At 33.7% G+C, this 13,127-nt stretch overlaps 1 protein-coding gene across 1 annotated transcript; it reads right to left on the bottom strand.

Moving 5' to 3' along the window:
* Positions 1-1,361: 1,361 nt before the first annotated feature.
* Positions 1,362-5,266, bottom strand: LOC111399043 (auxin efflux carrier component 7-like). Its single transcript, XM_023026252.1, has 6 exons — positions 3,820-5,266; positions 3,391-3,679; positions 3,214-3,299; positions 2,207-2,364; positions 1,902-1,978; positions 1,362-1,814 (listed from the first exon to the last, which is right to left on the bottom strand). Exons 1-6 carry the CDS (start codon positions 5,072-5,074, stop codon positions 1,748-1,750), a joined length of 1,932 nt encoding a protein of 643 aa, XP_022882020.1. The 5' UTR covers positions 5,075-5,266; the 3' UTR covers positions 1,362-1,747.
* Positions 5,267-13,127: the final 7,861 nt, after the last annotated feature.

Genomic DNA, 13,127 nt, shown 5'->3' with positions numbered 1-13,127 from the left:
CAACCACATATTCAATCAACTTTTATCAAAATTTACTAAAAATGCGATATTTATCTAAATATCTCTCAGTAACGGTACTTCGTTGTTTTCCACAAGTCACTTGGTTTTGAAAGTTCTAAAGTGATATCACAAAGTGTTGTCATACCATATTAAAAATTAACAACTTCGATGACGTGCTAAGTTGCTTGTTACGATAAAAATTTGACGATAATAAAGTGAACATGTGGTTAACACTGTTGTAAAGATCAATGACTATTGTGAAACACTTTTAGAGTTTTTTAAATGGAACGGATGTGGTAACACTTATTGTGAAAAATTTCGTACGTCAATGAAAAACAATTGTAAAAGTATGGTGACTTGCATTGTGGTGGATAAGATTAGGATTAAAAAATGTATATTATTGCTATATTTAGTCCATATTTAAGTCTTATTATCTAAAAACTCATTTTTTCTTCAAATCCACTTTTAATCATACATTCTTCTAATAAAATAATTTACACGTAAATAGAAAAAAATCCTACTTACTAACCCTACAATATCCAAAAAAAAAAAAAATTACTATTATAAAACCAATTTTTTGTGAAAATTTGGACTCAAACAGGGTCTTAGCATAGTGCAATTTCTTAAGAAAATGTAATATATATATATATATATATATATATTATTTACTTAATTTATCTATTTTTAGTTGATGAATCCAACTCATTCTTCGCAACCATATGCACTACGAGGAACTCAAAATCTCATCTAAACTCATCTCATTGTTCGGATTATTTAAATCCAATGTAATTACGCAAAGATAAGATACCTAATTATTTGCACAAAACCTTAATTAGACCAAATTAATTCTTATTCGATCTAATATGATGTATCGACGTACCCAATAGCACTCCAAAGTGCTTTGGTCTAAGAAAAAATATGAAGTATTGTATATTTCTCCAACATTTAAGTAATTTAGGTTACCCTTGTTTGTACTCTACTGTACGCCCTCGTTTGGCCCTCATTTTTTTAAGTAAAAATGATTGGAATAGTATTTTTTTTTAAAATGAGTGGTTGAAAAAGAAGTAAAAAATTTCGATTTACGTGTAATATTATTTTATGAAAGATTGTGTGGTTAAAAATAGGAAAGAGAAAAATGAAATTTAATATATTGGAGGCCAAACGAGGGCTTAGAGAGACGTGTGATAAAACTTGTCCATTATGCTATACAGTCTTATTCAGTCAAAGTGAAGCAATTTCTAGATCCCTCAATACCATTTTGTTTTTTCTCTTTAGACTTTAATTTTACCTTTCGAGTGTAAGATCATGGATAAAAAGGACGTCTCTGAAAAAGTTAATATATCGTTTTCACTTCTTAAAAGTAAATGCAAATGAAATATGTTTTACTGCAACCATTCAATCATACTCATTTCAAGGTAATTAATCATCTTGTCAAAGTGAATGACAAACTAAAACGCTATTTATAACCACAAACTAATTATCACCGAGGGGGAAAAACAAGACGAAAATCTCTTTCACACTGTATTTTCCTCCATTCCTTGTGGGCCTTGATTCCTACCATTAGGCGGAATATTGACTAAACCAAGTAAAATATTTGCAGCTCCGAATTGCTAGGAGGGATCACAAATTTTCTACATGGGATTGCATCTTTGTCTCTTAAAATCCAACTGTTAGACTGTAGACGATCGTAGTAGACAAGCGTAACCGGCAGCGAGATCAACATCCCGAATATGACCAAGAACAAATCTCATAATCCAAGAACAATGTAATAGACGAGCGTAATCGGCAGCGCGATCAACATACCGAATATGACCCTGAAATTCGTAAAATTGGTAAAAATAAATAATGAAAAATGGTTGAAAATGTTTAATGATGATCTTTGTGTGCATTAAAGTACTTACGCGGTGCTTAGAATTGCTGGATGGACATTGTACTCTTTTGCAAACACAAATGGAACAATCCCTTGTGGAAGTGCAGCCTATTGATAAAAAAAATGTTAGAACACTTTACAGCAAAATGTAGCCCCATAGATACTTTATGCTGCATGCCAGCACACAGTTCAAACAACGCATATTTTATACTCGTTATCATACAATTATTGTGTATTTGGTATACTCGACTCCATAGTATTGAATAGTATTAATCTTGTACAATATACTAAAAATGAGTTTAATATAGTGGATTTAATGTGACAGTGACGAGTTACCTGCACAATGGCAACGTGGAGAAGGCGACCGTGAAGACCAACAGCAATGGAAGCTGCGGCCATTACTGCTGGGCCTGTGAGGAACCTTACAGCCATGGCGAAGGAAGCCACCGTGTTCCCACATGCGATTATCTTCGGTTGAAGGGCCATAAACAGACCTATAAGTCCATAATAATCCAATCAAACAACCTAAAAATATAGTCAATTAAATCTCATCTACCTTTAATTACTAGCAATGCCCATCATAGATATACTCATTGGGACCGCAAAGGAACATTTCTTATCAGTACTCCCATCCATCACCTTGTCGATGAATTTATTGTAGGTCACGATTTGCTAACTTCGTATTTGTATAACAATGGTTGGTATAAAAATTAATTTAGGTTCACAATCTGATACTATCGAGTCATGTTCAATATTTTGTTTTATTGAACATCTTGTTCCAAGGTTTTATGTGCACCAACCATATATACCTAGCATCTCTGTATGCCTTAAACAATGCTTGTGAGAGTATAGGACACCTTGTAAAAAAAAAAAAGAGGGAAGCCACCGTGTTCCCACATGCGATTATCTTCGGTTGAAGGGCCATAAACAGACCTATAAGTCCATAATAATCCAATCAAACGACCTAAAAATATAGTCAATTAAATCTCAACTACCTTTAATTACTAGCAATGCCCATCATAGATATACTCATTGGGACCGCAAAGGAACATTTCTTATCAGTATTCCCATCCATCACCTTGTCGATGAATTTATTGTAGGTCACGGTTTGCTAACATTGTATTTGTATAACAACAATGGATGGTATAAAATTTAATTTAGATTCACAATTTGATACTGTCGAGTCATGTTCAATATATTTTTTTGTTTATTGAACACCTTGTTCCAAGGTTTTATGTGCACCAACCATACATACCTAGCATCTCTATATGCCTTAAACAATGCTTGTGAAAGTATGTGCTTCTGTTATTGAAAAAAAGCAGCTTTGGAATGTGACTACTCACCTAAGCTAAACATGGCCATACCAAGGCCAGCATCAGAAAGAATAGAGATTGACTTCTCAATAATTTTAGGCATATGCACATCCCACCTGAAAATTAATCAACCAGAAGTCATTAATTAATCATAATTAATTATTCTCAAACTTTTGTTTACTAAAAAATGTAAATTGTTTTATTTACCTGAATGAGACTAGAGACCAAATGAGACCAATGAGACTAGAATAAGTGTTGGGATTTCGGATAAGCTTACGCCAAACCATGATCATGATAAGTCGTGTCATCACACTTGCCGGAGGCATCTGTTTACCGACACCGGAATCTTGAACTCCTGCGGCCTTTGGGTAGAGCTCGGCGGTGGAGCTGGACCCCAGTTTTGACAGCTCTATGGGAACCTCTTTTTCTTTTTCTTCAACTCCATTATCTCTTCCACCAAAGCTAAAGTTTTCTACGTCCCCAGTTTGCGGAATGGCTTCATTATACAATTCCAAATTAATAATAAAAAAAAATTGGTCAAGTTGACATTATTCAATGAGCTGCTTGGTGTGACGACAAGATTTGAATAATAATAGTTTAAGCTTTTTAGACGAGACGATGGAGATAAAAGTTTACCTTTGGTTTCCCCATTTTGAGGGTGATGATCAGAAACCAACATCCTGATTTCCTTGGCACCATGGTCAGGAACTTGCCCACCGAACACGTGGAGCCCACCGCCTTCAGAAACTGGTGATGCACTTGAACTCCACACAAACATGTGAAGCTCCTTTGCATCATGATTGGCCTTATTCCCTTGCTGCTGCTGGTGTTGCTGCTGCAATTGCTGCACCTGACTTTTCCCGGTTTTCGAGACAGCCGAAGAAATTTCTGGGTTCGGGGCCGGGTAAGATGTGTTCACGGGTTGTGATGGATAGAGACCAAATCTTGGAGAGTTCATTAGGCCACTGGGGGCACAATTTTCTTCAAAATTTGATGGCCTTGGAGTTGGGCCTCTAGAGGAATGCACGGAGTACATATCTGCTACGTTTAAATTTGATAATCTACCTGTATCTGATTGGCCAAAGTTGGATAATCTCCCTGGAAATCCCATCATTGAGTACAAATCTGAATGGTTAAAATTAGACCCTCTTGGAGTTGGATTTCTTGATGAACTCATGCTGTAAATTTCAGCTCCGGTTAGATTCGACGGCCGGGGAGTTATCCCGGAGAATGAACCCGGTCCAAATGATCTTCTTGAGGCATTCGATTTCCTCACAGTAACATGAAGTTTACCATCATTTCCTATCTCAGCATCTGTTTCAAGAAAATCTTGACCATCTAATGAAACAACATCGGATTCAACCTTAAACGACACAATTGAGGCTGCAGTTTCAGGGAATTGCTCCGTAATAAGCATTTTCGCCCCGCGATATTCGAACAGAAACAGCAAAAGAGTGTACCAAATGATGCATTGTAGCACCACCACTTGCACCATAAGACTGCCGGAATTTTCGTCGTACATAGCAATCAACAAGGGAATTCCCATTACAAGTGTATTTGGCAGTGTAGAAAGTGAGAAAAGAGTAATGGACCATTCAAGACTGCCGTTTTTGGTCAAATTAGCCCACAAACCAAGAACTACAAGCATGATAATCTTTTGAAGTGTATCAGCAGCTATGAATCGAAAATTCATGGCATAAGGATTATTGGTAGAAATGAAGTGAAAAGACAAAAGTGGGACTGCAAAAATTGCTACAAATCGGTTGATTCCAGAACATTGATCGGGGCTGAAAATTTTCCACCACCGAACGGAGCCGTATGCCAAGATCATGGCCACGTAGAGAGGAATCACAGCCGTTAATACCACATAAAGATCGTGCCAAGATATCATTTTTGCTGATTATTCAAGAAAAACAGGCGAAATTTTGGAAGAGAAAGGGCAAATTGGGGAAAGAAAAAAACCGTTATCTAAGTTACTGACTAAATGGATCTATGTTTCGTGTTGTCATAGAATACTGGTAATAGGAATGCTATGAGAGAGAAAGTTAGAGAGGAGAGAGAGGGAGATTACAGAGAAGTGTAGATATACAATGTTATATATATAGACGGGAAGGCAGAGTTTACTCAGTGAGCGACTGGACTGAGTTCGGATTTGGACAGTCTATTATTTTATTTTTCAGTCATGACAGAAGTTTTGTTATTATTATTTTTCTTTTTAGTTAGGTCACTTGAATTTGTTAGGGTCCGTTTAATAACACCCAATTCCATAGAAAATGTTACATTCAAAAAATTTATTCTATTTTGATTGTTTGATACGAAAGTTGAATTGGAGTTTGAATTTCAAGGTACAAACACTTAAAACAAGTTTTTGACCAATTTCATGAAAATCAAATTTTTATGATTTTGGTAATTTTTTCTTTTTCAACTTACATGGAATTGGTTTGTCCTTTTTCCACATTTACAATCAAACAAATCCTTAATTTTTTCAAATGGAATATTTGATGGGATAGATAGTAATTTAACGTATAATTAATATAGCAATGATCATTTTAAAACAAAATAAAGTTTGATAATTAATATGAAGTTTAGATATTTTTCGCTGATGTGAATATCTGCATTGCCCTGTGTTTGTTAATGTGGATGTTTGGACTGCCTTGTGTATAAATATTTTTTGTTGACGTAGATGACTACACGGTCTTTCTTTCTTTTTTTTTTTTAACGTCGATGTATGCAATTTTTTTTTTGTTTAAATGTTTTTCATTGACGTGGATGGCTACACCGTCTTGTATTTGTTAGTGTGGATGACTGATCCGTTTTGTGTTTAAATATTTTTTTGATTATTCAAGAAAAACAGGCGAAATTTTGGAAGAGAAAGGGCAAATTGGGGAAAGAAAAAAACCGTTATCTAAGTTACTGACGAAATGGATCTATGTTTCGTGTTGTCATAGAATACTGGTAATAGGAATGCTATGAGAGAGAAAGTTAGAGAGGAGAGAGAGGGAGATTACAGAGAAGTGTAGATATACAATGTTATATATATAGACGGGAGAGCAGAGTTTACTCAGTGAGTGACTGGACTGAGTTCGGATTTGGACAGTTAATTATTTTATTTTTCAGTCATGACAGAAGTTTTGTTACTATTATTTTTCTTTTCAGTTTGGTCACTTGAATTTGTTAGGGTCTGTTTGATAACATTCAATTCCATGGAAAATGTTACATTCGAGAAATTTATTATACTTTGATTGTTTGATACGAAAGTTGAATTGGTATTTGAATTTCAAGATACAAACACTTAAAGCAAGTTTTTGACCAATTTTATGGAAATCGGATTTTTATGATTTTGGTGATTTTTTCTCTTTTAATTTATATGGAATTGGTTTGTCTTTTTTCCACCTTTGTAATCAAACAAATCCTTAATTTTTTCAAAGGGAATATTTGATGGGATAGATAGTAATTTAACGTATAATTAATATAGCAATGATCATTTTAAAACAAAATAAAGTTTGATAATTAATATGAAGTTTAGATATTTTTCGCTGATGTGAATATCTGCATTGCCCTGTGTTTGTTAATGTGGATGTTTGGACTGCCTTGTGTATAAATATTTTTTGTTGACGTAGATGACTACACGGTCTTTCTTTCTTTTTTTTTTTTAACGTCGATGTATGCAATTTTTTTTTTGTTTAAATGTTTTTCATTGACGTGGATGGCTACACCGTCTTGTATTTGTTAGTGTGGATGACTGAACCGTTTTGTGTTTAAATATTTTTCATTAAATTGGATGAGTGCATTATCTTAGTTTCTTTTAACGTAGATATCTGTACCATTTTGTATTTATATGTTTTTCAGTAACGTAGATGGTTGCGTTGACTTGGGTTTGTTAACATGGATATTTCAGCCGTTTTATATTTAAATATTTTCCTTTGACATGAATAGTTACATCATCTTATGTTTATTGTCATAAGAGTTTACACATCAAATAACATGTAATGATTCTCGAATTTCCTTAAAACCTTAATTGGTCTGTCTGACTAAATATAAGTGTGACAAGATCAAGAAAGAAAGTCGAGTAATAGAATTTATTCAGCTCACCCTCATTATTAGATCGGGGTTGTGTACATATATATGATTTTCCATTTTTTTCAAATAAAAGTGCCGTAAGAGTCAATGGAAAATGAAAATTGGTGATGCCAACTACTCAAAATGGCAAGGATTAGTCAAAATTAAGAAGGGAAATCATAGACTTACGTTTTGATTAATTTATCATAATTCACATGCAACAGTTTGGTACGCTCTCCGTGATTAATAGGTCCAGTGATAGTGATGCAATCTCTACTTGTGGTCACGTACTATAATAACCACGATGTGCATATTTTGAAGAAAATAATGTAGAACAATAAATAATAATTTATTTTAATTTTAATTTTTTAATATTGACTCAATTAGTATTTCATAATTTACTTCCTTAAATCATGTGTCATAAAAATATTTCTTAAATCAGGTATCTCAAAAAATCTAACCAAATCTCTCTCTCTCTCTCTCTCTCTCTCACACACACACACACACACACACCCACCCCCCCCCACCCCACCAATGTACCACCAAATTCGACTATTGTCGCCATCGTCAATCTTCACCGCCATCGTAGAACTCGAAACCCATTGAACTATCTTCTCTTACAATTTGCAAAAGAAAAAAAAAAGAGTTAAAAATCAATTTTTCCTATTTCTCATTGGTAGAGATAGCAGTGTTGGGGTGCTTGACGATTTTGAATACTCAAGTTTGGGATTGCTCACACTCATTTGTTTTCCTCCATCAGTATAGATATGAAATTTTCGGATTTAAAAGGTGTCGCATGCAAATTGGGTGGCAGTGATAGTGGAGGTCGCAGGAGGTAATAGTGTTGGCGGTGGTCGGTGTTCAATACTTTTAGGTGTAGCGGTTGGTCGTAGTGGTAATAGTGGTGACATTAATGGTGATGGTACATGTGTTAACAAGTTACATTACAAAAACTACACACATTATAACGATGGTGTATTTATTTCCTTGTGTTGATTGGGTAGTGATCATAGGTTAATAAGTTAATAAAAAAATTATACATATTGTAATAACAATTTATGTAAGTTTTTTGTGTTGACAAGTGTAACTGTTGGTGGAGATGGCGAGATGGTGGTATAACGATTTTAAGTCACAATTTTACAAAATTCCATACGTTGTAACAGCAATAATAATTTAAGTTACAATTTCAAATAAATTACACGATATGGCTTAAGTATTGAGAAATTGCATGTATTGTGACAAAAATAACATATTTGGCCTCCGTTTGGCTCCTATTATTTGAATTTATAATGAGGGGAATAGTATTTTTTTTTTAAATTGTGTGGTTGAAAGTTTTCGATTTGAGTGTAATATTATTTTATTGGAGATTGTGTGGTTGAAAGTATGAGAGAGAAAAAATTAAATTAAATTAAGTTTAAAAGTTTTAAAGGGGGTCAAACGGGGGCTCGACGTCATAACTGATTTTCAAAGAGAAAATTACCTAGAAACCTATCTCTATAGATTAATTTTCAAAAAACAAGGAAATAAATTCTCATTTCACAAATCAGGTGGTAATTAAGCCTTAATAATTATAATTAACCCAACCCTCAACCCCACCCCCATTTCATCCCCAACCCGTTTTCTCCCTCCTCTCTGTGCCACCACATCGTACCCACCACCACCCGCCTACCGTCAAACCAAGTCATCGCTACCAACTCCACCACGTAAGAGTGTCTCGATGATGGTATGGTGTGGCAGGGCAGCGGGTTATGGCGGCTGTCGAGCAGCGGTTCGCATTTTCCTCCCTCTCCTCATCCTCATCTCTGGGTGCTCCGATCCTGTGTTGGTGAGGTGATAAGAAGACGAGAAGGGTAAAGACATTCAAGCGGTCATACAAAAAATGCAAGGTCTAAGAAGGAAAAGAAAATCTACCACATCGAGGATAAAATTGAGGTCCCCATGTCCACTCCTTGGACTCTCCCTTTTAATCTCATTTGAAATTCTACAAAATTATCGATTACTCTGTTAGACTTTTGCTTATGTTTGCGATTTTCAGATGAAAATCCCTCTGGTTCTACGTCGTACTTTGTGATGATAAGAGAATTTTATATACATTTTATTAACTTAAAAACCAACCCATCCCGTTCCCCACAATTTTACAACTTTCAAGTTAACTTTTTCTTTTGCAAGATCAGAATAATTGCTAATATAGTGTATTCTACATTTTCCTGAGGTCAAGACAAATCGTCAGCAATAGTTTTCAAGAGGAAATTCAGATCTCATATGGTATTATTGATTCTAGAATAATTATTTATCAGTAGATGCTGCTGTGAGGAATTAAATATGTCGAGATTTTTTATATACGTTGCTTGAAAGCTTACAGAAGATGTTCTTAAAATTATTGTAGAAGATAATGATGTGATAGTTGGAGATGGAGTTCAGATTGTTGGATTTATGATTGTTATGCTGTGGTTTTGATTTTACTTTTGATTTTGGATATGTGATTGGGCTGTAAGTTGGTAATGTTGGCGTTGATGGTTAGGTGAAGGTGGTGCTGGTGGTCCTTTCCTCCATTTTTATCTGATCACAGGTGATTGTGTTTATGATGTTGGTGGTGGTTGTTAGTTATTGGGTGGTTGGTTGTGGTTATGGTCGCAGTTGTGTGAGATTCAAATGGGCATTGATGGTGAAGTAGTAGTGATGAGCACAGGGTGAAAAGGTGGTGATTGTGCATGTGGGATGGAGTGGCGATGGTGAAGTTGGTCACATGGTCATTCGCCCCCGGTCACGTAAGCCATAGGTCACATATCATTATTAAGGTCACATATGTTACTAGTCACACGTCACATTTCACACGTTACATATAAGTCACAGATAATATAAACAGGTCACAAATCAATACTAACAAGTCACATGTCATTTTGTAGAAGTTATAGATCAAATTTATAGGTTACATTTTATACTACGAGTCACGAGTAACAAAATTATAGGTTATATAAGTTTTGGCCTATAAAATGTGTGATTTCTGACGAAAAAAGTGGTAATCAATTAATTTAATAATTTTGATCGATAAAAAAGTTTCAACCTAAAAAATTTGTGATTTGTGACTGATTGTGACCAATTTTATATTGATTGTAACTGATTGTGACTTGATCACATTTCGTCACAGTTAAAAGGTTGACTTGGTCACAGACAGGCACATTGAATAAAAATTTGATCACCTTTAGTCACAATGAGGATAAATTTGGTCACAGTTAGTCATAGATAATACATCTTTGTGACTTGGTTATAGACAACCATAAATTAGACGGTCACAGATAGTCACACTGAAAACAAAGTTGGTCACAGTTAGTCACAAATTACACAAATAGTGACTTGGCTATATAGTTATATACAGTTATAAATTAAACGGTCACAAACAATCACATCGAAGATAATTTTGGTCACAATTAGTTACATATAACATAGATCTTGTCGTAAAAAAATTTGATCACACGCAACACAGGTTTTGTTATATGCATATTCATCCCACCTGATTAGGTCACAAAGTCAATAAAGCTGGTCACAGGTCATTTCCAAAAAAAAAAAAAAAAAAAAAAAAGAAGAAGAAGAAGAAAGGGAAAAAAGGTAGTTGCCGAAGGCCGTTGGAATAATTGGCTGAAAATTTTAATAGTATGATTTTTGAAATTTCAAACTTTATTTTCTTAATTTTGAAATTGATCATATGTAATATTCGTCCTGCATGATTAGGTCACAGATTTAATAGAATTGGTCACAGGTCACAATATGTACATGTAACAAATCCAATGAAATTGGTCAAAAGTCATTTATCAAAAAAATTGAAAAAATGTGCAGCGTCATTTGTTGGAATGATTGCCTAAGCCGTTTTCGGAATATTTTCCAGCGAAAAATTTGTTGCCGGAGGTGAAGCGGGTCGCCGAAATTCTGGCTAAAACGATCGCCGAAATTCTCGCGGAGCAGGTTGCCGGAGGTAGGTTGGGTCGCCGGAGTTGAGGTTGGGTTGAGAGAGAGAGAGAGAGAGAGAAAATTGTTTGAATTTAAAATTTAGCGTGATAGGTTATCTGGGGTGGGGTGGGAGAGAGAGTAGATTAATTATATTATAATTAAATATTTAATAAATTTAATTATCACCTTATTTTTGAAAGATTTTTAGATATTTGTTAGTTGTGAAATGTGATTTTTAAATGTAGGATTTGTGTGGTGTTCCCTTTTCGAAACACTTTTAAACAAATTAGCCCAACTAAGGCCCATTATAAGCTATAATCTTTGAATGTTGGTCTAGCCCAAGTTCAGAACATGAATACCCTTGAGGAAAGACTACTGATTTAACATAAATTAGTATTTGATTAGTGAAATGAATTGAAAGACTACAACGTGCACGTTATTTGATCACATAAATATTTTCTAGCAAAACATGTGCATAACTTACCAACGAGAAAATAAAATCGAAAGGGATTTAGTTTATAATATTTCTTTAAACTTTTGCAAAAATGACATTATCGTGTTTGTTGTGTATAAAAATACTGGTCGAAATTCGATCCAATAAGCTAAGTTCTAAATATTATTCATTAATTAATTAAGAACAATGATAAAATAATTGATGGACTTTGTGCCACATAAGATGTGTGTTATTTGACAAGTCCCTCCTAAAATCTAAGTCATAACATCACATTAGGATGCTCTTGCTATAAATTTTTTAGTTCTGCTATATGTACATCTCCATTTACACCCTCTTTTACAAAATTACGCTTGACAAAATCTTATACCATCTTCCACAAAAAACACATTTAATCTAGCCGCTCATTTTCTATCACGATATCATCTATACACAGGACTGTAGCTATTTTCTGTACAAATAGCTTTCCTGTAAATTTTTTGAGTGGTCCTAACGATTTATGTCACTCATCACTTGACTTATCTTTAAGTAATGTGACATCTACTTGATTTATCATTAATTGAAATCAATTATGAGTAGATTTCATGTTTACTTCTAGAATCATACTCATCTATTACCTTTAATTTTTCGTAAAAGTTCAAATTTAATAATATATTTTATAGGATTCACAATTTTTATAACTTTTTAATCATATATTTTATCAACTTTTATCAAAATTTATTAAAATATAATTTTAGCTAAACCAAACAAGTGTTAAATAATATTCTTATAAAAGTTTATAGTTCATTCTTCTTCAAAGATGCAAAATTGAAGCCCACTTTCGAACTCGACAATATTAAACATGTTAACGAAAGGGGAAAAATTTCACTATCAAGTTTAGTACTATAAACTACTATACTCCGTCTCTTCTATAAATCCAATTAACCTTTATAATTCTTTCCACTTTAATTCAAGAAAATGATTAAAGTAGGGTCAAAACCTCACTTCACTTTAACCATTGTGATTTCTCTTTTAAAAGCTTCATAACTTTTTTGCTTGTCTTTATAAAATACATCATGAGATTTTTTTGACATATTATTTAAGTGCAATTAAGTACATTATATAATAACATTTTGAGTTGTTATTATCAAAAATCAGGTATTATCTTTTTTGAATTCACAGATTTGGTATTTTTGTTTTAAAAATTGTTTTAAATATATTTTTAGTACATTTATCTTTATTTTGTCATCATTAGGGGATCGTGATAATGTATATCTGATGTTTAATTTTTTAAATTCAAATTGCACAAAATGAAATTTTTGCGGTTTCAATATTATTCGGAGAGAGAAACACTTGTTCTTTTCACTCTTCATAGTCATTGTCAGAAGCCACACAAATCACATGCATAAACTACAAAGATCCCAAATGATATATTTCAATTTTACATCACACGCGTTATCAAGCCACAATTTCACATGTCACATGAACACAGTTACATTAATACCTTTAT

The sequence above is a fragment of the Olea europaea genome, chromosome 8 (assembly GCF_002742605.1).
Source record: "Olea europaea var. sylvestris chromosome 8, O_europaea_v1, whole genome shotgun sequence".
In the NCBI taxonomy this organism is placed as follows: domain Eukaryota; kingdom Viridiplantae; phylum Streptophyta; class Magnoliopsida; order Lamiales; family Oleaceae; genus Olea; species Olea europaea.
This window is presented reverse-complemented; position numbering and strand designations above follow the sequence as displayed.